General features: G+C 42.3%; 1 protein-coding gene across 7 annotated transcripts in view; it reads right to left on the minus strand.

Moving 5' to 3' along the window:
* The window catches only part of LAMA2 (laminin subunit alpha 2), a 606,483-nt gene that overhangs the window by 211,073 nt on the left and 368,514 nt on the right, over positions 1–26,896 (minus strand). For 4 of the 7 annotated variants that reach the window (XM_077353349.1, XM_077353362.1, XM_077353358.1 and 1 more), the window contains 4 exons: positions 25,186–25,272; positions 8,910–9,121; positions 1,934–2,040; positions 393–656 (listed from right to left, as the gene is read on the minus strand). In XM_077353349.1, the coding sequence (XP_077209464.1) occupies positions 393–656; positions 1,934–2,040; positions 8,910–9,121; positions 25,186–25,272 (670 nt within the window). The remainder of the gene's footprint in view (positions 1–392; positions 657–1,933; positions 2,041–8,909; positions 9,122–25,185; positions 25,273–26,896) is intronic. The other 3 variants (XM_077353378.1, XM_077353372.1, XM_077353389.1) reach the window with 1 other exon arrangement.

Below are 26,896 nucleotides of genomic sequence, written 5' to 3' on the forward strand. Positions count from 1 at the left end.
CAACGAACATTCCACACCACAGGTTCTTGACACCCATATCTCCACACCCATGCCCTCACTTGCCACCATGCCACCACAACCTCCCACACAACACACATTCAACCCCATGCCCTTACAGACTGGACAACTCCTCCCCTTCCTCTTCCCACTGCCGAGCTCTAGCGCCCATTGTATTCTTGGATACAATGGGCTTTGCCCCCTAGTTCCTGAATAAATGTAGAAAGAATTGTATACTCAGCTACTTTTCCTGTTACACGTTGTGGCAAGTAATGACGTGGCCATTGACCAATATTTAAATGATACTTTATTGCTTTATATTAAATTGTTGCATGCAACACAGCACAACCACATGCTGAAATACAGCGCATGCTGTACATGGTCTTTTTGATTACCGAAGTGGCAGGTCTGAAAGCACCCCGTGGACACCCGCTTGCACTTAAGAAAACCCTTCTTGGAGGAGGGACTTGGATCTGCTGGGAGGCTGGTGGGGTCTCTTTCCGTATATAAACTTGCCTGCTCAGCTCACATCGTTTACCCGCAAATCCTGCTTTACAGATACATCTCCCTGACACATCACAGTGCAGTGACATAGATCCTAGAGGATTACAGCCACATGGTATGCAAAACTGCCTTTCTGTAGCCCAAAAAGAATCGGGCTTTTAAAGAGAAAGAAAAGTAAGGTTAGAAAACCAAGGTATAGAATACTAAAACAATAAATGCAGAAGAAAAGTGAGAGAGCATATCAAGCCAAGAAGAATATGAAATTAAACTGTACATAGATTCCAAAGTTAATTACAATGTGTGAGGACTAGCTATAAGAACCTTGCTTCTACTTGCCTATCAGGCACCAAAACTCAGGTCCTAGAAAAGCAAGGTTGTGGTGGCATCAGTATTGAGAGGAAACTTGATTGTCAGCTGACCTACAGGGATGAGTGAGCAGCTCTTGGTTTTGAACTTACTGACTGAGCAGTAGGCCTTCTGCTGCCAGTGGGAGAGGCATGTCTGGAGAAGAATGTGGTGGAACTTTGTTAGATGGGAACTGGTATGGATTGGACAATGAAGCTGGATGGGAGGAAGGGAGAAAGCTGTACGGGAGGGAGTGGAGACAAGGTAAGGGTCTGATATTCCATCAACTACTTCATACTAGTCTACAATGTATTTAGAGTTGATATTAGTTTAAAAACAGCTCTCAAAAAGAGGAGGAAGCATAAGGCAGAAGCTTTACCAAATTCCACATCTGAACATTTTGGACGTAAACAAAATTGAATTTGAATATGTTTTAGACAATGATGGAGTTGATACAGCAGATATTCCTAGTGAGTTTTGCCCACAGAAATGAGTAAAACCATTCAAACAGCTCACAGATAACCATGATCACTCATAAACAAATATGAGCTAATTGCTCTCCAGTAAACAAATAGATTACTTCAAACGACAATGACATACATGTCAAAATGCTAGGGTGGAATATTTAATTTGCAACCCATAATATAAAAGCAAGTGTTCCAAACATTTTGGCTTTTTTTTGGGGGGGGGGGGGAGTCAGCCATTCTGTCAGTACTTCTCTTTCACAGGCCTGAAATACACATTCTTTTTATAGGTATTAAATATTCACAGGGTCTATTTATTTTGTTTGACTTAAGGGTCTTTTTTTAGCGGACGTATTCTGTGCACTGAATATACCATGTTCTGTATAGCACTGAAATGCTGATCCAGTAAATCTAAAAAAAAAAATACTGCACTTGAGAGAGAGAGAGAGAGAGAGAGAGAGAGAGAGAGAGAGAGAGAGAGAGAGAGAGAGAGAGAGAAGTCATTTAGCATCCTTTTTCTATGCCTGAAATTATGCATGAATTTCATTTGAATCAAAACACATTCTGTTATAATGAACAGGAAGCGGGGAGCATTTAGGCTGGATCTGCTTCTTTTGGCTTACCTTACACTCATCACATCGACGCCCGACGATGCTGGGCTTACAGTCACACTGGCCAGTCTGCATATTGCATGTTTCTGAGAATGAGCCATTGATGTTACAGCGGCAAGCTACAGAGAAACCAAGACAGGTTCATAATTCATGCATGTTGGGGAGACAGAAAATATATGTTGAATTAAGGGAAATCTTAAGTTATAATAAATACTAATTCTGAAAATCCAAAGCTAGCAACTCTGAGCAAAAGATGATATTGGTTAAGCCTAAGCCAAGCATGCTAACTCATTTTATACATTTTTAGATTAAATTTTTTATCTCCATCTTATTCTAGGAGAGGGCAAAAAGCATGACATCGCTCCAAGATACAAGATCACTTTCAGCAAATAACTGGACATGATCTCACAGCATTTGCATGATGATCCAGGATTTATCATAGAGTTTGGGCAAACCCTAGTATGCCCCACCAACACAGTAATGTTCCTTCCAGTTATTTTCCAGAAGTAACATCGTACCATGGTCACAACTCTGATTTCATTTTTCACTTGCTGTTCAAACCGCTTGACAATATAATAAGCAAAAAATTTAAAGCAGACTAGAAAACAGACCTACTACAATGTCAATATAATTAAACATTATTAAAAGCAAGGAAGGACAAAACCCATCTAAACAATACAATCTTACAATAATGCCTAAACTTCTGGATGACAGGAAAGAAACCATCCCAACAAGAACAGGGACACGAAAGAAAAAATCTTGCCTTCGTAGTCATTGGCTTTTGTCTCTTCAAGGAGGGAAAAGAGAGCAAACCTTATTGAGAGGATTTAGGCATACACTTAGGTTCAGACTTTATGTGGGGCCCAGGCAGTAAAGTGCTTTGAAGATAACAAACAGCACTTGAATGGGATCCTAAAACAAAGCCAGTTCAGTCACTGTAATACTATAGTAGTAGTCCAACTAACAACTGTAAACAGTGATGCTGCTGCATTCTGTATTGATTGCAGCTACCAAAATATCTTCAGGGGGTCAGGCACATTGGGGCAGAGCACATTACAATAATCTAGTTTCCTGGAATGGATAAGTGTGGCCAGATCAGCAAGCCCCCCCCCCCACACACACACACAAAATGGCTGCATGTAGGCAAAAGAAGTCACTCTTAGCAACACTACCACCTTCTAGTCCATAGATACAGGTTAACTCTAGGAGTGCTCATAAGCCAGTGTAAGGCCCAAACCACACATGATGCTGGTCCCAGCATTTTGCTTTCAGTATCAAGTCTATTTATAGCAGGGGTAGTCAAACTGCGGCCCTCCAGATGTTTATGGACTATAATTCCCATGAGCTCTGGGTTGCCTGCTCTGGGTTGGGAAATTCCTGGAGATTTGGGTGTAGAGCCTTGAAAGGATGGGGTCTGCTGAAGGGAAGGAGCTCAGCAAGACCCCACTCAACAAAGCAGCCATTTTCACCAGGAGAACTGATCTCTCTCATCTGCAGATCAGTTGTAATTCTTAGCCCCACCTGGATGTTGACAATGCTATGTGTAGATGTCAAACTGGAAAAAACATACTACTATCTGGGAAAGCAGAAGTTCTGCAGGTCAAAGACAGAGAGAGAGACAGAGAGACAGAGATGTGGTGTGACAGAATTTACATCTGCTCTCTTCATACCACAGTACTGATCAGATGTGCCCCCCATATAGCAGCCATTTAAAGAAAAAATCATATATGTTTTCATCCTAAAAAGGAGCTGTTCATCTCTGCTCCAGGGGGTATGGCATCCCCCCCCTGTATATTCCAAGAGCAAAATAAATGATCAACAGCAGTTAGAACACTACGTAATAACTGAGATAATGGAATGTTCTAAACTATGCTGATGATTATAGAGTTACAATAGTTAGGGATTTACTTTAATTCCCTTTCCTTATCTGTCTTGAAGAATAACCTTCAGCTGCATGCAATACAAAACTGTGGTGTTTCCATAATTAAAAACAAATCTGAAATATAACTGAAGTAGATTGTGGATATTTGTTTCACCATATTTATTTTAGAATGTTTAAGAAGAAGAACTCAGGAATTCTGAAAGGAGGCAACAGTGTCAAAGCCCAGCTGTCATTTGAATTGCTTAATGCAAATGATGCTGCCACTACTGGTAAGGGAGAAAAGGGGAAAAGAAAACTATTTCCAAATATAATTTGAGAGCAAGGCTCCCGCTTTGCAAGTTTCCAAGCTCAAATTTGATTCTTTAATGAACGGTAAAAAATGAAAACAACAAAGTAAAGACACAGTCTCTCTGATTTTAACGCTCCAGGGCAAACTCTGTGGAAGCCTGCTCAAGAAATATGCAAAAAGAAAAGAAAAAAAATCTAGAAGTAATAGGGCAAAAAGAAAAAGGGTAACTGCAAACACAAGGACATGAATATATTAAGACTTTCTACTATCCATGCAGCTAACTAAAAGAGCCAAGAACATATATATATATAAAATATCTCTTCTTATAAAATTGTATGCTTTCAAAATTCTAACTCCCGATACAGCCTTCCATGCTTCTGTCTCTGTTGGGAAAATGTTCAAAGCTTCAGATATGACAGTGACTCAAGGAGAGTGGCACAATGTCAGGAGCTGCAATTCCATTCTCATTTTGAATTTTCAAATTTATTGCCTTTGAATTAATTTCTTAAGAGTAATTCACAATAGCCTATAAATGTACATTATAATAAAAAATGTATAGGAGGACACAGTATTATTTGTCTTTCTGTAAATGGACAATATACTATTAATCAACTGCTGTTTCTGATTTGGATCTGCAGTGCATAGTCAGGGCCATTCCGCACAAGGACCAATGTTGCCAAATGTTCACAGAATGCAGAAACACTATATTAAATAGTGAAATTTTGTCATTCCGCATACCTTTATTTTTAGTGGAATATAGAAGTCCCAGTAGCATTTCATTCATTCCCCACAGGTTTCTGGTCTCGCTGGAATCGCAACAAAGGAAGTGATTTTTCCCCACGCATCTTCCCGCCCCTGACCATCAATCAAACGGAACAGTCAATGGGCTGTTGTGTTCATGCTCCCGAAAAGCCCCTTTCCCTTTAAGAACTGTTTTTTAAAAAAACCAAACACACCCGTTGCAATGAATATGCGTTCAATCATTGTCTCAGAAAGACCTTTCTGCTGCATAGGAGCTGGTGATTAATCATTTACACACTCCTCAACTAGAAAAAAAAATCCTCCCCCCCACGGGTGCAATTTGTGGCCGAAATTGCGGGCAGTGCCAAACAAGGGGCTGTGTTGTGCTTGGGAACTTAGGGAGCTTTGTTTTACTTTAAATCACTTCTGTGGAGGCACTTTAGCCAGTGAAGCCTCACTCGTCCGTTGCTTTCGCAGGTCTAAGGGAAAAAAATGGCAGTTGCTTCACTGGAAGTTCAGAGCAAGAGTGGGGGAGGGACTTTCTTTCTACCGCTACATTGAGAATGCACATGTCTTTCGCTGGTTTGTTGCAGCTTGTGCGCAGAAGAGTAGCGGATTTTTAAGGGGAATCCACTTTTCCCAATTCCCCGAAAAGTGCTACAACAAAGCGCTTTTTGCGAGAGTGTTGCAGGAGTGTTGCAGATTGTGTACATCATGCGGAACGTTGAATTTGTAGCGTTTACCAAAGGTAAGACTTCTGCTACATTTAAGTTGTGCAGAATGGCCCTCAGTATAGATGCCATGGATATTTTATTATGCTTTCCTGGTTTCCCCCAAGTTTCCTCATCCTATACACTCTTTTTTTCATGATGTTCTTAGGCACATATAATAACTTTCTTGGCATTTGGACTACTGGTACTTTCAGACTTGGCTTGGTCCTGAATCCCTCCAGAGAAACACGGCTGCAGGGTAACAGAGCATTTTAAAAGTATGCAGTTATTAGGCACAGATCCAGATGCACAGAGCTTTGAAGTTTAAAAGAGAGCAATCTTTACTGGAAAGATTATTTACAACCATATATCATATTCCTATGCTTCAGTCTCCTTACTGAAGCAGAGTACAAAAGCTTAATTGTAGTTACAAAAGCAACACATTGCAAGCCTCTGTGGCTAGGCTGCAGGCAGAACTAAATCCGACATATCAGCATATAGACGATGTGAGCCGTAATGACTGCTACTTGCTTCTGCAAGGCACACTCTGAGTTGCTCTTCCTGAAGAATGAGGAAGTAGGTGGTGACCCTGCTTAAACAAAGAGAGCTCCCAGGCATGTGCTTGGGATTTTTCCATTGCTCATGGCTGCAATCCTAGCACTGACCACCCAGCACCATTAGTGAGCACTTAGGTACAGCTCAACTGTTTACACAGTTTAACAACATCCCTTCAAGGCTGACTTCACCAAATTACTTGGTGAATTGCACCTGATTGCAATTCCAGCATGGGCTCCAAGTCAACAGTCATGAACTTCATTACCTTTTGAGTGTAAAAGTTAAACCTTCTCTTCCTGTCCCAGTCTGAGGAGAGATTCAGCACTAATGAAATTCAGCACAAATTCAGCGCTTGCCCCTTCTGGAGGGAAACTAGAATCAGTCTCTAGTAAGACTCAAGGACTTCTGGAAAATCTTTAAATCCTCCTCCCTAGGCACTATATGAATTTCCTACAGTTGTTGAGTAAAATGGCTGCTGTGAATGCCAAGGAGTGCCCTTACACAGGAAGTGTGAGTATATATTGACTAGATTCAGGGTTTGGATGAAGAAATCTGTAAGTGAACTAGAATCTTCTTAAAGGCTTGCTACTTCTCTTGCTTGCCTTCCCTATTCTCCATTTGCCCAGGGGATTTTTCACCTTCTGACAAAAGTTTAGGCAAGAAGAGGAAGAGTTGGTTTTTATATGCTGCGTTTCTCTACCCAAAGAAGTCTCAAAGTGGCTTACATTCACCTTCCCTTTCCTCTCCCCACAACAGACACCCTGTGAGGTGAGTGAGGCTGAGAGAGCCCTGATATCACTGCTTGGTCAGAACAGCTTTATCAGTACTGTGGTGAGCCCAAGGTCACCCAGCTGGCTGCAGGTGGGAAAGCGGGGAATCAAAACCAGCTCGCCAGATTAGAAGTCTACACTCCTAACCACTACACCAAGCTGGTTCTCCATCTGATACCTATTGTATATGTTACTTATGGACACTTGTTTTCTGTTATACATGTTTTTCTTGACTAAGGTTCAGTTGCACAGCTAGGTTTCCTGAGGACCTTGAGTGATAAAGCAGTTTGGCAGATGGTTGGAGCGTAAGTGAAGGGAAACTCAAAGTGAATGTTACTGAACACAGGGGAAAGCACATTATCATGACTTCTCTGTGATGGTGGTGAAGTGAGTGCCACTACTGTTGCCTATAGTATCTGCACAGTAACATCCAGAGGAGGTCTTCTGGGTTGTAGCGGCTCTTATTTTGGAAAACACATTGATCCCCTATAATGTTTTTAACTTTTGGGGATAAAATTGCCATCAACATGCCAATTACATACAACTCTGTTTCTCATCAGCTGAGTCAGGTGGGTCTGTGGATGTTCTGGGCAGGCAATGGGAGGACCGATAAACGGAAACGAAATCTAGACAAGGCTGAGATATTTTTGGTCAATAGAGAAGCTGTTTAAGGACTATAAAGACAGGCTGTCTTTGAGGGGACTACACTACCCTTAAAGGAGAAGGTGTTGCTGGATCTATGATTAGATGCTCAGGACACCTCCATGGCACATGGCACCTTTTGCCAGTTTTGACTGACTTGTCTGCTATGGCCACTCCTTGAAAAGCATGTTTTGGCCACAGTGATTCTTAGGTTATTGTAATGCAATATACATGGAGCTGCTTTTGAAAATGTTCTGGAAAATTCAGTTAGTCCAGGATACAGAGGCTGAATACAGGGGTCATTTCACTTTGATGCTGAAAGATCCCTACTGGTTGCCCATGTGTTCCCAACCAGTAGTGATTGCTAGTTCTTGTTGTTATAGATAGGGAGAAAAAACTTACATGGGGCTGTCATTTTCAGCCTTTCTGGTACATGTTTCTGGCCTAGTCTGCCTTTTCAAAGATTTTTACCACCACCCCTCCCTTAATAATAAGCAGTCGGAATGGTGACTAATGCAGAAAGAGGTCTTGACTAACAGAAAACAAAAAGAATCATGAAACACAAAACAGAACCACTCGTTCACCTGTTTTGTCTTATTTACCTATCAATCTCGACAACAAGCAGAGAGTGCGTAAATGACAGAAAGGAATTTTATGAGCAAATAACATCAGATGAATCTTACAAGAAGCCCAGTCGTACAGTATAGAAAAGGTAAAAATAAAACTTTAATGAAACACAGAAATTCTGTGAATTTTTCCTGAGTGAAAAATCACTTCCCAAATGCACCTATAAATTTGACCTTTGAGTGTGAGGAAAAAAACATTTGGTTAAAAAAGAACATTGGGTTGTCGGTTGTATGTGTGTAGAATTTAATACACATACCACAGCTTCTTTTCTCTGATTACCCAAGTAGTAAATAAGTATGCATACCCAAGACACAGAGGGGGAAAACCCTTTTCATAATCAAAATGACTCTCCAGAATGAAAAAAGCTGAAGCCAAGGATACAGGGAATAAAAGGTGTTTAGAGCGATATAAATATTTATTCTGGACCCCCCAAACATCTGAATGCAATTAGATACATACCAATGTATTATAATTATATATGTATAAACATATATCACATTCAGATTTATCTGTACAGTGGGAGACATTCAAAATATTGGCACAATTAGACATTCAAATGAAAAGGGGCTGATTATGTAAAATAATGCAGTGACTCAAGCAACACTGACATAGTAAGTTAGAAATCCTGAAACCACCAGCATTCTGATAATGTGCTTTTTACTTCATGTAATACCATGCAAATCAGCACATGTCCTATTTGACAGACGTTTGTGAGCCATGCCCATAGGGAACGAATGCTTCCTGACAGGAGAAGCAAGGCTCCAGGACTTACGTTGACAGTTCTTTGCATCGAGAGCATCTCCGAAATACCCATCAGCGCACTTCTCACAGTATTGGCCTGTTGTACCTGGCTTACATATCAGACAAGCTCCAGACAAGCTGTCACAACTGCCAGGAATGGAGAAGTCGAGGTTGTCATTGCACTGGCAGGGCTGGCACGATGACCCTGGTATTAAAGGTTGTCCGAAATAGCCTTCTGCACACCTAGGGCAACAGACACAACATCTTAAAGTATTACTTTAGCCTGTCAGGGGAAAAAAAGAAATGTTTACTGTTTTGTTGTCTTATGAATCTCTAAGGATGGTTTGATTTTCTTTCAAGTGTCTCTGGGGTTTCCTTTTACATCTTTTTTAGTTCCTTTAGCAGCACTGCAGATTCGTTACTCGCTGAAATTCTGCCAGCATCTGTAGTTATTACATTTCAGTATAGGATTGGGGGGAGGGGAAGAGGAAGGACCTTGTCATTAGAACTGAAAAGATAAAAAGCAGAATACGAAATCTGTCTGTTGGCACCCTGAAGGAAATCAGTTGCATTTTGAGAACTCTTTGTAATACAGCCCATTTAGTGTAACTAGCCAATATGGATGCTACACTATACTAACTGACCAGGAAAACTGACATTCCCATTCCTGACATAAAGTGTTTGTTTAAGAACAGAAACTAACAGAAAACCTTTCATATTAACAAAGATACACAGCTGAAGAATGCAATGGTTGCCATAATAAAAATGTACATTTGGGCCACAAAGTAATATGCTATGTTATCAATTCATACAAGTTAACAAAGGGAACAGTTTCACCTAATTACAGTGTCATTTGAGTACTTTTGAGCGACATAGATGTCACTTTTCTGTGACTAGATCTCATATATCTGGAGTAATATTTTAAAGATCCATCCAGATGGTTGGAAGCCAATTATTAGGGATACATGAACACTCGTCAGTTTGGCTCACTTCCCATTCACCAGGGGTGATCAGGCAGCCAATTAATAGCTGGGCTGTATGGCCATTTTCAACTGTTGATGTGTATTTGCAGCAGCAAGATACTCGCAGCCACCAGAAGCTGATTCCCAGCTAATAAGGGATCAGCTGGAAGCTGGCCTCTGATCTGCTGGGAAAATGTTGCCTGGTACACAGCAGAGTTATTTGGGGAGGGGGGGATTAGGAACCACTGACACAGATTCGTGTGATCTCCTGTCCTGGAAACCCAGCTGCATCTCAGACTTGCTGAGATGCTGCAAACTTTCCTGGGGGTTGGGGGAGAATTAGAAACCCAGCTGAAGCTGGCTTGGCCTGCAAAGAAAAGGAAAGAAATTAAATATTTGTCACATCCCTTTTTCAATGCAGAGATTCATAGTGCTGCATCTGTCTCTGCCCAGCTGGGGGAGCAGAAAAGTAAATAAGCTCTTTCTATACTACCTTTGGGAATACAGCAAAACATTACATGCCCCCCCCCCAGTCCAGGGGCAACATCACCATCTAGAATGATAATTTGGAACGCCACTGGAAGCCAAGGCATATGAGTCCTCCATGACATATGAGTCCTCCATGGTGTTTTGGACCATTTGCTACTTCCAGAGTAGGGACAAGAGAAGGCCTGCATAGACAGTGTTACAGAAGTCTAGTCTGGAGGTGACCATTGCATGGATGATTATGGCTAAGTGATGCAGGGCCTGGTAGGGTGCTAGTCCAGAGTAGACTAGCTACATGAGTGACTTCAGCCTCCATGGAAGGGAGGCATCAAATATCTCTCCCAGATTACTGGCCATCTGTACAGTGGTAAACTGTACACCGTCCAAGCTTGGTAGGTACACTTTCTCTGCTGTTCCCTTCTTACCCAGACACAGGATCCCTGACCTTGAAGGGTTCAGATTCAGGCAACATAGCTTTAACCATTCAGCCACAGCCTCCAAACATCTGGTGAGTTTTTTGGGGGGAGGAGACTTCATCCAGTTGCTCATCAGATGGTAGAGCTGGATGTCATCAGCATACTGGTGACGCCCAAGCCTAAACCTTTGTATAAGTTAGGCAAGAGGGTGCACGAAAATGTTAAATAATTTCAAGGAAAAAACCACCCCCTGTGGAGCATCCAACTACAGGATTGGTCTTCCCTGATTGCTACCCTCTGTCCTTGACCACGGATAAAGGAGACTAGCCATGGTATTATCCAATATACAGAAGTATACCATGGCTAATCTCCTACCATGAGTCCTCCATGGTGTTCTGGTGAAGACTCTGGCAGCTGCATTTTTGTTCAGTAGAAGAGGACAGGGGTTTGCCATCCTTTTGAAGGAGTCCACAAATATAAACTCCACAGTCATTTAGAGCAGTGGTCCCCAACCGGCGGGCCGCAGCCCGGTGCCGGGCCGTGAAGGCCTTGATGCCGGGCCGTGGCTCCTTCTTCCCTCCCCCCCGAAGCGAGAAGCTTGCCAAAGCGGCCGATTAGCTTGCGGCCCGGCAAGCTTCTTATTTCGGGAGGGGAGGGAAGAGAAGCTTGCCGAGCCGTAAGCTAATCGGCCGCTTTAGCGGCCGCTTTGCTGGCGGACCGGAGAGGCTGGGAGGGGGAGCCGCGGACGCCGGCATGGCAGCGGCGCAAACGCGCATGCGTGGACTGCCGCGCACGTGCGTTTGCGCCCCTGCCGGGCGCAAACGCGCGTGCGCGGCAGTCCGTGCATGAGCGTTTGTGCTGAGGTTGCCGTGCATGCGTGGGCCCCCGGGCCGCCCTCTCCCTCCACTACACCGCAGCGGTCCGCAGCGGCCGAAAGCTTGCGGACCGCTGATTTAGAGTGCTTGCCAGAAAACATGTGGATTAGTTGCTGAGATCCAGTTTCTCAACCCTAGGTACCCCAACTGACTGAACATTTCCAAGGGAACAGAGCCTTAATAAAGGCCACAGCTTTATTATCCTCCTAGCAAGGAAAGTTGGTGTGGCATGAGGAAGAATCCAAAGAAACCGGTCAGCATCATAGTTACCCAAGTATAAAATTGAAGTGATTTTCACTATATTTTTCAGTGCAAATGATTTCTCCATAGACACAGACAGATTTCATTCTGTCTTCCACAGACAATAACAGTTAATGTCTATTTTCAATTGAATATCAGAAATATAATTGCCAATATGCTTGGAAAATGTCCTGTCCTTTTAATAATGACTTATGGTGTGGAAACTGGCAACTGAAGCTTGTCTTGGCATGGAGGTAAGTAACTTCAACAGAGGTACTTCCACATGGAGTATTTTCTGTTTCAACAAACTGAATTATATACTTTTTTGTTTGCCTACAACATAGCCCTCCAGTTGTGCACTGTTTGATTTTTCATCTGAAAAAAATACTTGTTTTTATATTTCAACCAGAAAACATGATCATGGTATATAACATCCCATTAAGCCTTGATAAAAGGGACAAGATATTTTTCTTTCTCAACAGTTAGCAACCCTAGCCGTGCCATCTATGAGGCCATTTTAATTTCTGCCTTGGGTACATTCATGCAAATTGTCACATTTTGGTTGCAGATGCACAATGTGAAATCATGAAGAATCAGATTGCCTAGCAGGAGGGCAGAAGTATAGCCTGCAGAAAAAAGACGCCACATCAGAACATTTGGAATAAATAAGGCCACAGCTTTATTATCCTCCTAGCAAGGAAAGTTGGTGTGGCATGAGGAAGAATCCAAAGAAACCGGTCAGCAGACCGTGAATAACCCAAGACCTCAGGTGGCACCTTGGAGGACCAGCCCAGACATCATCCTATAGCATGGGACTCCTTGCCATCTGAAGCCCACCCTGGGAAGGTGGCTTAACGGGATCCAATGGGCGTAAGCCTCTGTCTGTCTCTCCAAAGCACTTATGCAGCTGGGTTGGCATTCCACTCGCATATGTGCCAATCTATTAAGGAGACCCCCATAGACGGGAAAAACTGATGCGCAGACTTGTTTCCCCCAAAAGGATTCCCCCCCCCCACCAACTCACCACTGTGACAATAAATGTTAAAAACCTGAACACTGAAACGGAACACAATCGCTCAACAGCATGCTTAACAAAAAGGAGAGAGAGGGTGGGAAGCTTCCAACTGCAGCACCAGGGAGGAAAGAGGCTGAGCACATGTGCCCAGTCCCTTTTAAGGGCGTTGGTGATGCTCACTCATCCCCTGTCCAATGGAGGTGTAATGCACCTATTTGAGCCTCTAAAGAGAGGCTCGCCTGGCAGTGCATCAGGAAAGACATGTCTTTTTAATGCCGGGCTCGCTCCTCCACAGTGGCAATGTAGAGCCCAGTGGTAAGTCACAGCTCCTATTATGCTATTCAAGGCAGATTACTTCGGCAAATGCTTATTACTCAATATGAAATAGGAATATTTGTTAGGTTTGCAAAATGTACTCTGGTCTTCTAAATTACTCAACAATGACTTTTAAACCATTTGTGTTTCTAACCAGAGAGAGAAAAGTGTTAGAGGCACCAAATTGAATACCTATGTTTCTGATGAACGTAGCTTAAATGGAGGTGTTATATAACAAGAGACTCCATTTTTACACAGTAAAAATGACATCCATAAATTCCTATGGATTTCGTTCCATGAGATTCAAAAGGGTCACATGGTTATTTTAGGATGCTAGAAATATTTGTAGTTGTTTCCATTCTTCAATAATCTCTCCTCTCTTCAGCACGTTAAGAATACCTCTGTCTTTCTCATTCCTAAGAGAGCAAGGATGGTGTTGTGTATGTGAGGCAGCAGAGGGCTGCGCTTGGGGTCTGGAATAGGATCCAAGCAGCCCTGAAGGACAGCCAATGAACTGCCAGATCCCAACCACAGGACTCAATGAACTTGAGCCATGGACAGCCAATGAGCTGCCAGGTTCCTAACCGCAGGGCCCAATGAGTTTGAATCAATCAGGCTCCACTGATCCAATCAAGGCTCAGCTAAGGGCGTGCCCACCTCTGCTATGTGTATATATTGGGGGCTCGTCCAGGCAAGTCCCCAGTCAGCGTGGTTACTTTCAACCTGGAATCACTATAAGAAATAATAAAGAGCTGTAATGCACGACTGCGCCTCGCTTATTCCCTATCGAACCCACTGTACAACAGATGGTGTAATGATTAAGAATGATTATGGATGGGTTTTGATTCCCCACTGGCACATCTGAAGCCTGCTTGGTGACCTTGAGCCATACACAGTTCTTTCAAAACGCTTTCATATCCATCTACCTCACAAGGTGACTGTTGCAGGGAGAGGAAGGGAAGGAAACAGTAGGGTGCTTTGAGACTCCTTAAAGGACAGTAAAGCCGGTTATAAAAACTTTCTTTAAATCTCTGTCATCCCTTTCATTAGATCCCTAACTGGTTCTTTAATGCAGAAAGCAACAATATCTGACTTTCTCTTTATCAGCCCTAGTTTACATTCAAGAGATCCTAAAAGTTGTGACACATTCACATGTGTTTAGACAGAAAGAGGATGAGAACAGAGATAAAAGTTGAATTCTGCTGAAGTAGCATGAAAAAACTCAAATGTCAGAGCTCAGACAACCGAGAGCACGCAGAGAAAGCTGCTGGGGAGTGCTGCTGCTGCTGCTGACCAGGTGAGGCTATTGTGGTGCTGAGTGAGGTGACTGCTGGGTGTATTAAAAAGGGCTGCTCCTCGCCAGAGGCATGAGCCTTTGGTGAGAGACAAAGGGCTCTTGGCCTGCGGCTCTTAGCCTGGGGGTCTTGGCCTAGCAATTAGAATCAGTAGATTATATTTCCCTAATAGTTGCACTGCCTACAAGTTACAATGGACCTCCAGGACACTCATCCCATCATCTGCAGTGAGTGTGACATGATTGCCTTCCTCCCTGAAGACAAGATGGACTACATCTGCCCCAAGTGTAAGCTGGTAAGACTTTTGGAGGAAAGGATTAGGGGCTTAGAAGAGAGGATTATTACTCTGACCCAAATTAAGAAAGGGGAGAAGTTCATAGACCGGAGCTATGCAACTCGGAATAAAGAGGATACAACCAGTCTTGAAGAGGATAAGGGGATTGACCTCATTATGGAAACTCTGCAGACAGTTAGGAAAAAGACTCAATGGCGTAGAGCGAGATGGTTCTCAGGGCCTTTGGAGCTCCAAAATAGATTGCAGAGGAGGTGCAAGTGTCAACGAGGGAAGAGGTCCCAAAACAAAGTCTAAGACAAAGTGAAGAGGCCATGGGGATAGAAGGAAATGGTGTTGAGAAGAAAAAAAAAAGGAAAGTACTTGGAGACTCCTTGCTAAGAGGAATGGATCGCCATGTGGCTGGGCCTGACCCCCTAACCCGAGAGGTGTCTTGCTTGTCAGAGGCAAAAATTAAAGATGTTTCAGAACGGCTGCCCAAACTCCTCAAATATATGGATCGCTACCCATTTGTGATGGTCCATGTGGGAACGAATGACATGTCCGTGAATACCATTGCTCCTATTAAAACAGTATCTAGATCTAGGGAGGAAGCTCAAGCAAATGGGGGCACAAGTGGTATTCTCTTCAATCTTGCCTGTCAAGGGAAGAGGAATGCGTTGGGAGAGGAAGGTAATGGAGGTGAATCAGTGGCTGCGTAGTTGGTGCCGGCAGGAGAGATTTGGTTTCTGGGACCATGGGATAGGCTTTCTTGAGGAAGGCCTACTAGCACCTGATGGACTGCACTTATCGAAGTTGGGGAAGAATGTGTTTGGCAGGAACCTGGGGAGATTCATCAGGAGAGCTTTAAACTGAAGCCACAAGGGGAAGGAGACGTTCAACATAGACCGTTTATACACTGGAGGTTTCATGCCTGGCTGCAGGGAGTATAAGGGAGTATAAGGAAGGAGACTGATCGGGGGCAGCCCAACCAGAAAAGCCAGCTCATTGGGAACCAAAAGCAAAAGGATTCAAATGCCTTTATACTAATGCCCGAAGCATGGGCAATAAGAAGGAAGAGCTGGAACTTCTCATGCTGATGGAAAGGTATGATCTAGTAGGCATCACAGAAACTTGGTGGAATGATTCTCATGACTGGAATGTAATAATGGATGGATATGAACTGTTATGAAAAAACAGAACAGATTGAAGAGGTGGAGAAGTGGCACTGTATGTGAGGAAAGGGCTTACCTGTCATGAAATTCTAGTGAAGGAGAGTATATCTATAGTAGAAAGCATCTGGGTGAAAATAAGTGAGGGGAAAACAAACAGTGTAGTGGTTAAAGTCTGCTACCGACCGCCTGACCAACGACCGCCTGACCACTTTGTGAGCAACATGAGAAAATATCCAAGTGGCAGGACTTTGTCATCATGGGTGACTTCAATTTCACAGATGTGTGCTGGGAAACAAACTCCGCAAAGCGACTTTCTGACCTGCCTGGCTCACAATTTCATTTATCAAATGGTAGATGAACCCACAAGAGGTTCAGCCATACTGGACTTAATACTGACCAACAGGCAAGAGTTGGCGGATGAGGTGAAGGAGGTGGGGACCCTAGGGGGAAGTGACCATGTCCTCATAGAATTCCTTTTGAGATGGGGAGACAAGGAAGCTTGTAGACAGATGCGGATGTGGGATTTTCGTTGGGCAAACTTTAATAAACTCAGAGACATGATGAGTGTCATACCATGGATGAGAATGCTGGAAGGGAAGGGAGGGCGCTACTCAAACAAGAGCTATTGCATGCTCAATCAATGACTATCCCAGAAAGACGAAAACACTGCAGGAGCTCTAAGAAGCCTATTTGGATGAACAGAGAACTTCAAGAAGAACTAAGAAAGAAAAGGGAAATGTTCAGGAAATGGAGAGAAGGACAGAGCTCTAAAAAATACCTACAGATTACTAGGCACTGTAGATCAATCATCAGAAAGGCCAAAGCTGAGAGTGAGCTAAGATTGGCCAGGGAAGCCCACTGTAACAAGAAAAGATTTTTCAGCTATGTGAGGAGCAAACTTAAAGGAGGCAATAAGCCCACTGTTGGGTGCGAATGGACAAACTCTAACGGAGGATGCAGAGAAAGCAGAAAGGCTCAGCGCCTATTTTACATCTGTTTTTTCTCATACGTCAAAGAGTTTAGGCACATCTAGAGATGGCAGTAGCCAAGAGATAGTGTCTGGGTGGCAGGTTGACATGGACAGAGAGGTTGTTGAGAGACATTTAGCTGCACTGGATGAGTTCAAATCCCCTGGGCCAGATGAAATGCACCCGAGAGTGCTCAAAGAACATTCCAGAGAACTTGCACAACCCTTGTCCATCATCTTCGGGACCTCTTTAATACTGGAGATGTCCCGGAGGACTGGAAGAGAGCAAATGTTATTCTGAACTTCAAAAAAGGGAGGAAGGATGACCCGGGAAACTACAGACCAGTGAGCCTGACCTCTGTTGTGGATAAGATAATGGAGCAGATATTAAAGGGAGCGATCTGCAAACATCTGGAGGACAATTTGGTGATCCAAGGAAGTCAGCATGGATTTGTCTCCAACAGGTCCTGTCAGACCAACCTTCTGCAGCTAGAAGGATTGATCCAGTGTGACCCTACCTTTATTGTGCGATATCTCAGAGTGCTTTTAATCCTCAATATCCATTTGGGAAAGAAAGCAATGTGGTAGAGAACCTCTGATAGGCTACACCTGGTCATGTGACACGCTTGCCTTAAAGGAGAACTCCCTAATTTCTCTCAATTTCTGTAGGTCCTGGATTTTTCTTCCCTCCTCTGCCTTTTTCGATCCTCTCCCCCACCCCTCCAAGAAAAGAAAGAGGCTCCCTGCTTGGCTCCTCTCCCCCACCCTTCCAGAAAAGAAAGAGGCTTGGCTTCCTCCCCCCTTCTGAACTACCCTAACCACGTGCAGAAGAATTTGCTGTTTCAATGGGGGGGGGGAGAGGAAGAATCGAGTTCAAAGCGATCTGAATTCAACAGGATTGACAATGAAATAAAGAAAGTAAGTGCAGACTCTGCCCTGATTTCCTTTTTTGACCCAGTGACAAGTTTGCTGGATCATGGAAATTCGGTTGATGTCGTTTACTTGGATTTTAGTAAAGCTTTTGATAAGGTTCCCCATGATGTTCTGATGGAGAAATTGAAGGACTGCAATCTGGATTTTCAGATACTTAAGTGGATTGGGAATTGGTTAGTGTACCGCGCTCAAAGAGTTGTTGTCAATGGTGTTTCATCAGACTGGAGGGAGGTGAGTAGCGGGGTACCTCAGGGCTCGGTCCGGTACTTTTTAACATATTTATTAATGATCTAGATGAGGGGGTGGAGGGACTACTCATCAAGTTTGCAGATGACACCAAATTGGGAGGACTGGCAAATACTCCAGAAGATGGAGACAGAGTTCAACAAGATCTGAACACAATGGAAAAATGGGCAAATGAGAACAAGATGCAATTTAATAAAGATAAGTGTAAAGTTCTGCATCTGGGTCAGAAAAATGAAAAGCATACCTACTGGATGGGGGATACGCTTCTAGGTAACAATATGTGTGAACGAGACCTTGGGGTACTTGTGGATTGTAAACTAAACATGAGCAGGCAATGTGGTGCAGCCGTAAAAAAGGAAAATGCCATTTTGGGCTGTATCAACAGAGGTATCACATCAAAATCACAAGATGTCATAGTTCCATTGTATACGGCACTGGTCAGACCACACCTGGAGTACTGTGTGGAGTTCTGGAGGCCTCAGCTCAAGAAGGATGTGGATAAAATTGAAAGGGTACAGAGGAGAGTGACGAGGATGATCTGGGGCCAAGGGACCAAGCCCTATGAAGATAGGTTGAGGGACTTGGGAATGTTCACCCTGGAGAAAAGAAGGTTGAGAAGGGACATGATAGCCCTCTTTAAGTATTTGAAAGGTGGTCATTTGGAGGAGGGCAGGATGCTGTTCCCATTGGCTGCAGAGGAAAGGACGTGCAGTAATGGGTTTAAACTAAAAGTACAACGATATAGGCTAGATATCAGGAAAAACATATTCACAGTCAGAGTAGTTCAGCAGTGGAATAGGCTGCCTAAGGAGGTGGTGAACTCCCCCTCACTGGCAGTCTTCAAGCAAAGGTTGGATACACACTTTTTTTGGATGCTTTGGGCTGATCCTGCGTTGAGCAGGGGGTTGGACTAGATGGCCTGTAAGGCCCCTTCCAACTCTATGATTCTATGATTCAGATCTTATATCTCCCCTCCCCACAAAAATAAAAGGATTTTAGCTGTTATAAAGACTGCTTGAATTTATTGGAGAAGGTATAGCAGAAGAAGTGATAGCAGAAGAAGGGGGGCATCTCAGAAGTGGCTACACTAAATTAGAGGAAAGAGGAGCACTAAGAAGTTGATGTCTCTTAGCATTATCTGTAGAGACCAAAAAGAGGAAGAACTTGCCAGTGGCTCATCCATACAGATACCAGCAGAGATCAACACACTGCACTTAACAGTAGTAACAATGCTACTAATTTTTAAAAAAAACCCTCACAAAGTGTTTAATTTACTAGCATGTCTGGAGGTGGCAGTACTGCTTCGGCTTTTAGTATGACTGGCTGAGATTACAACCCATTCAATATCAGCTTCCTTCCCAGCCAGAGAGGCGTTATGATATCTGCATTCCTCTTAGGGACCAGAATCAACCCGACAGCTACCCCAGACAAGTCCTAGTAGCTCTGGCCTTGATTAGATCAAACAGTGTCAATTAGACCAAATGTGGCAAGATGGCCATGGATCACTTGGGCTACCAACCCAATAACATCAACAGCCTCCCCAGACTGACAGGGTAAAAGGAGGGAGGAAAAGTGGGAGACAATCTCTGGAGGAAGTCCTGACAGGTTTGCAAAGGCCTGCCTTAGTAAGGAAGGCATTGGGGGAGGCTAGCATAAGGCTGCCAACCAGAGGTCCTTATCAGGTGGCTCAGTGCATAGTCGAGGAAGATGCACCAGGCCCTATCCATGCTGTCTGGGGAGAGGATGCTGGTTAGAGAAAGGGTGCAGTCAACCCCACTCCTTAACACCATGGAGGGCATGGTGACCCCAGACCCCAGTTTGGGGGATGAGAGATCAAAAATAGCATTATATGGCTATACAAAAGCAGGTTTAATGAGTTGTAGGAGGAAGTAACCATGCATAGCTCCTTCAAGGAAGAATTATATCTAGACTACAGAGATCATTTTAAGGCAGTCAAATGGCCACATGATTCAGAACAATATCCAAGAGCTAATATAAGGAGAGATTCCATATAGATTCCTGGAGATATCACATCTACATTTAATAGGTTACAAATAACATTTTCCAAAACATATATTAAACAGCCATGGACATTTCTCATGTAACTGTGTCAATTAAAAGAAAGTCATCACTAATTCAAATTCTTTCCATGCTGATAATCTACGGATTACTCCATTTATATTCTCCATTTATAAATGACACTTGTTGCTGATATGAGCTCTCAGTGACCCCTACATTGCTAAACTGTCACAACAGTACAACTGATTTGTTCTTGCATTCATTATTTCCCAGCCTTCAGGTCTGAGAGAAGAGTGAGGACTTGCCACCAGACAGAAAAAGAAAGACAAAAATAGTTCTCAGGGGTAGCAGCCATAAATATAAGTAGGAGAATTCCTAAGCCTTCTTTGTGGCAGGTGCTTTTAGCCAAGTATAACTTCAAGTGGATATACAAAAAAAGAAATGGTGGACTGTTTATATGTGTTGAGTTTTCTGCTTCATGCCTCAGCAAGTACGCAAACAGATTTCTCAGTTTTTAAAGAAACATGCCTAAAAGGCTACAGGTATTAAGAATGCCTCTTGAAAAGGCCTTCTAATTTGACATCCTATTTACATATACAAGGCTTGGTATATTCTTGACCTCTAACAATGCATGGATGTACCATCACTGCATTATTGTTCTGTTCAAATAACAGTTCAAAGATTTTGTTAAAAAAAGATTTTGCTGCCAACCATTGACTTACAGTGCAATTCAAGCTGTTGGGAACATGTTACCCATACTGTTTTCTATTTACTTAGGTTTCCAGTAAGTTTATGATGTTTTAAGTATATCAAGAATTGCTTCCTTATATACAGATCTGCCCAGACACTGGGGCATTACTGGTGATTCTTCTCTGTATATTTCCTGTTTGATATACAGTGGATGACTATGAGTATTGTGGGTCTGCCTGATGACACCTCCTTAAATGATGAGGAGATGGAAGAAACCTACCCTGGCCCCCAGATGCTGCAGGAAGACCCACTGAACAAGGAGGAGAGTTCATCAAGTGCTGCAGGATCAGGACTGACAGTCCCTGATGAGTTGCACCTGTCTCTTGATGACTTAGCAGGGTTTTTCTGATAGAATCATTCAGGAAAGGATGAGACAGTGTGGAAGCAACCTATCCATAACCCATGTGTGACTGAAACTGGTTCCTTGCCTTGTTCTGTACTGTGACCTGGTTTATGTCCTTCAGTTTGCTCCTATTTTTTTCAGTTCTGGTCTATTAGACCAAGAAATGTTCAGGATTTCTGAAAAATCCCAGATCTTAATACTGGCAAAGAGACTCCAAGATGAAAAACACATGGGAGAGGAGACAGGAGTGGCAAAGCTACAAAACATAACTGAGTGGCAGAAGCACATTGCTCCTGTCCTGCCACTCAGCTTCCCCCCATTCCCCCCCCCATTTCTTTTGCAGTCACTTTAAACAAAGTTGGTTTAAAGAGACTGCAGAAGAAGGAGGAAGAAACAGCCATCTCTTTAAACCCCTTATCATGTCTCACTTCTGGGAGCAACCAGAAGTGTATTCTGGGAGCAACCAGTATTCTGCGTGGAGACAGAAATGTGTGGCAGACTTACTAGCATTGTCCTGCTCTTGCCCCCCGCCCTTCCCTCCCAATTTCCTGCTTGCGAGATTTTTTTTTAATGGTGCCGTCCACATTGCTGCAGAGCTGCAAAGCAACATTCCCCAAGTTAAAATAAAATAGTCTGTTAATTGTCTTCAGTGGTTTTGTGATCGAGCAGTCAAGACACATTCCTGTTTGTGTTTTCTAGCATTTGGGTTTTAGTGGGGAAAGAGGTGTGTATGTATGATGAAGCAGCCCTCTCCTGATCATCTGGGTGTCTGTGATCTAAGCCTTACTGTTCGCACACAATCACTCATCAGGGGTCAGTTACCATGTCCAGACTCTCACAAATCTACCAAACAAAAATAGATACCATAACACCAAGAATCCACAAAAAAGGAGGGGATGCTTTATTGTTGTGGCATTTCTCTATAGCAATGCAGAAGTGTTAATTTAAAAAATGCTCTTGTGTTGAGCTGTTACTGCATAGCAACATGGAAGTACTCTTTAAAAAATAATTTCAGGGCTTGGGGAGGAAGAAGTTTGAGTCCCCGAAACTATCACTGTCCTGGGATTGGTGGCTCACAGTGATTGACAAGTCGATGGAAGAGCGGGAGGGTGGAGTTCGCTTTGATTTCCCTTGCTGCCTCATTGGGAGGCAAAAATCCACAAGGAGACAGAGGGAAAACATGGGGGGTCTCCTGTCAGGAAGCTTGCAAACGTGTGGCTTCCAACCACGTGTTTGCAAGCAGGAGGTGGCGTGAGTTTAACACTTCTGTGTGGAATCGGTCCTGCTGATGGACAGACATCCATCAACGCCCATAGATGCCCTGGCTGAATGTCTGGAGGCTGTGGTGAACTGGCTCAAGTGTAGTTGGCTGAAGTTAAATCCAGCTAAGATGGAGGACCTGTGGCTTGGTAAACCTGCTGAGAGTAACATGATGCAACTCCCAACTCTAGCCAGGGTTCATTTAACACCTTTGTCCACTGTCAAGAGTCTGGATGTGATCTCGGTACTTTCCTATCCAGGTCACAGACATCACTTGCTGAGCATTTTTCCATATATGTCATCCATGGCAGCTTGTACCTTACCTAGTGATGTCTGATTATTTGTATTGTTTTTAAATGTTGCTAACCATCCTGAGCCAACAGGCATGTGACAGATTTTTTCCAGTTATCCCCAAAACCCTAGAAACTTTTGGGAAGCTGAAATATACCTGAAAAATACCAATACGGTATACAGGAACTTTGGCTTTGACACTTGGACTTCTGAGTATCAACCCTTGGACTGTATTCTGACTATGCTTGTTGTGTTTTAACTCAGGTGCCTGCCTGAACCTAGACAATAAGAAAGCCTAATTCAAATCAGGGGAGCACTGTCACTTTGGAACACCCTTCCAAGAAAGCACATGTCCTCATTCTGCCAAGTGTGCTGCAAACTATAGAAGACAGTACTTTGTCCTTTTTAGTGTCTTTATTGTGAACACTGTTTTAACAGTTTTAAGTTAAATTTCAAAATTGATGATCAGCTAGTTACTTTATGATACCTTTATTGGTTCTACTATTTATGGTTTTATTCTGTTTGGAAATGGCAGGTAGTTTTTGGAGAGTGGCAGGATAACAATCTAAATAATAAATAAATAAAATAATAAATACATGTCCTTTTCAACAGTATCATTGCACTTGCACTGGTTTTTATTGTATTACAATATCTCTTGAGAGTTTGTTATAGGATCTAATAGATGGTCAGGATACAGATGTCCTTAATAAATAAATGGTGACAAAAATAAAACCCAACCCTGGACATGCAACATGTCAATCCTATCAGCTTAATTTATACCAAGGTACAGGAGATGTTTAGCTATGGGTGCTGATTTCCCTGGGCTCATTGTATATTGCTCCTGAAGATATTCTGTCACAAGTTGAACCAAATATGTAGGTCCTAACTTTTCAAGTTTACCCTGCCAAGATTGGGGTTATCACTGGGGTCTATCACTGGGTTTTGTAAGAGATCTATGTGCTGACAGTCCTTCAAATGTTATAGCACTCCCACAGCACTAGTGTAATGTTTAAATAGTGCCATTGGAGTAGGTTTTGTGACTCCCAGACATACAGGAAGCTGAACTGTGTTATCACAATAAAAAAATACACTCATACAAAGTAATTCACGGACAAAGTTTATGAATGGGTCTCCTAAAGGGGTGATTTGTTTCAGGGTGGTGTCTGAAATTATGCAGTGCCACACAACTTAAACTTAGTTCTGCTGCTGCAAACCAACATGGCTATCCAACTGCCTCTAAAATTACCATATTATACTGGTGTTGTCTTTCATGTGGTAATAAAAAATCTCATCACAAGCAAAAAAATTTTTTCTTATCACCGCTGGTTGTTGCCTGCCTGCACTGGAAATTTATCAATTGACCATCTAAATCCACACATAATATTTTCTCCTTCTATAATAGCTACAATAGACAATTTAAAGCTGTATTCTTTGTGAGCTACAGGACAGCAAACAATACTTTTTATTTTTCTTAAGAGCAATCCTGTGCCATGTCTTTGCATCTATGGTGATATATCATATAATTTACATAAACAAAAGTAAGCTATCCAATTGGCAACAGGAATCTGAAAATCCCTCTTTGGACATCAACAAGCAAATATTGTTTACATCCGGTGATTAGCATTAATGAATAAAATGCACTTTATGGATGTACTTTAATTTACAAATCTTTTTGCAGTCTCTGATGTCCAACTCATTTCTCAGAACAATGTGTGAAAAGAAAAGGAAAAGAGATACCAACAACAACAAAAAACACAAACATGGAGTTTACTCAGGGAAAGACTTGGTCCCATATCATATTTCTGTATCAGTCTTTCCAAATCCATTTGGAGTCATGTAGATTTCTCAAGGTACCCCTTAAATGTTTATTGAACACTGATACTACAATGTGAGCCCATGTAATTTCACTGAACAAATAAGCAACTTCAGTGGAGAATTAGAAGCAGTGAGTTCCATAATGTAAGCTCCAAATAATTAAGATAAAAATTCAGCTTCCACAATTGCATTGTAAGGCTCGTTGTTTGGCAAGGAGATGAAAAAGAAATTCAATGAATTGCTGATTAAGTATACTTTCAATATTCAAATCAAATTTGGCAGACACAAAAATAATAGCAAAAATTAACAGGTGCACAGCAAACTGAAAATAATTTCATCAAGAAATATGAGTTCCATGGGAAATACCTCTTTTGATGGTTAATATTTATCTGCAACATTAAATAAAAATCATTTTCTTGGCTCACAAAGCAGCTAAACAAATCTGGAACAGAGGATGTCATATCTCATTATAACAGGAGCCTCATATGACATCATTGTGCCACATTTCTGATTGTGGGCAAAGGGAACAAATATATTTATGACTAAAATAGCACTGTTGGCATTGCTTTAAAACAGTCACTGAATAAAGTATTCTGAGAAAAGGAAAGTAAAAGCCAGTTGACGCTTGCTTACCTTTCACAGCGTGAGCCAGAATACCCAACGGGGCATTCATCACATATTAATCCACGACTTCGCTCCAAATGGCACGTTGGGCTAAAACTGTGGTGTTTATGTAGTGCAAGAAGAGGAGCAAAAAGAAAGCACAAAAAGAAATTCATTAGTGGCATAGTTATTGTCCTTCTCAGAAAGTACTCCTTTCAAAACAGAGGATAGAAAAAATCCTTCTGGTTTCGCAAATGGGGCTTAGGTTTGGCTCCAGCCAGTAGAGAACTTTAGAATCACTCTGCTATTTCTGCCGACACTGTATATAGCTCAAATGGGTGGCAGCATCCAAATGACATGTTGTTATGGGATTTTAGTCTATCAATGAGTCGCTACACCATTTAAACACAGGAATGTACAGCTGTTTCTCTGAGTCCTTGAAGGCCTGGCAATGCACTCTATCCCATACTGTATTCCCTACTTAAATCTCACAGGAGCTGCAGGACAAGTGAATGGAAAGCTCAGTAAATTCAGATTACATGGATAGTGAGATAAAACTACTCCATTAAAGAAGGCAGGAAATGGCATGGTAATTCTTGTATCTGCTGAAGCCTTAGAGTCAAGATTTCTAAATGGAAATAAGTTACTCTTTAACCTACCTAAATAATCACAGTCACAGATATATAGACTCAGGAATGGTGTAAGTTGTGGATAGTTTTCACCCTTCAGGATATAGGGAAGGTTAAGATTCTAATATAATTATGAGGAAAATATTCTGGTTTGTTTAATTTGGGATGCTGAAATGAACCAACCAGCCATCTTCCATTACTTCACCTATTCTGAAATTTTAAGCTCTTTTCATAACTAAGGGCCATAAGCTTTATATTTGTATTTCAGGCTCTCCTCTTTTATTTCCCCCCCTGCAAATATAATAGCAGTAACACAGTTGCATCTCAGCAGCACAGTTATCTGCATGTTTACAATCCCCTAGGATTGCATTTTACTCTAGCTGTGTACCTCTGCCTTGTAGCATCTGTTTGCTGTGGTTCCCCCCCGCCCCAAGTATCTGATGGACATCCTGTAATGAGGTAATCTGCTGGCATACTGAAAGATACAATCAGTTTGAAACAACAGGGTATCTGTCGACTATTTGAAAGAGACCTATCCTCAATTATTCTTTCTTTTATTTTGCTTCAAGATTTGTTTTCATGAAACAACATTCCATTTGCCAAATGATACAGCAGTAAACTGGGAGCTATAGAACAATGTTTGCTTAAAAGTGAAGGAAGTGGAGGAATAAGTATGAGCAAGTTTAGAACTGCTGTCATTCCATTATTATCAATATCCACAGAACTATAAAATTATTTCAGATACTAACTGTATCATAGGAACCAAAAAACAAAACAAAAACAAAACAAAACAAAAACACATTTCTACTAGAGAATTAATACCAGTTCAAGGTTACAAAGTATGATATTGTCTGTATGAAGGTCATGTACACACTTCTATATGTGGTTAATGTATCCAAGGCCCTATGTGGTCATTTGGTAGCCTATGACTCATATATAATCCATGACCATTTTGTTTTGTGGTCAGGTCAAGGTGCAAGTGCATTAATTCTAAGCAGTGAATCTCTCATTTCACCACACATCCAGTGGAGGAGGGAGCCAGGAAATAATCACATGCAGTTTATTGTATGGTCTGCCTATGAGAAGAAGGGGTGCTGCTTTCCCCCCTCCCC

The sequence above is a fragment of the Paroedura picta genome, chromosome 1 (assembly GCF_049243985.1).
Source record: "Paroedura picta isolate Pp20150507F chromosome 1, Ppicta_v3.0, whole genome shotgun sequence".
Taxonomy (NCBI): Eukaryota; Metazoa; Chordata; class Lepidosauria; order Squamata; family Gekkonidae; genus Paroedura; species Paroedura picta.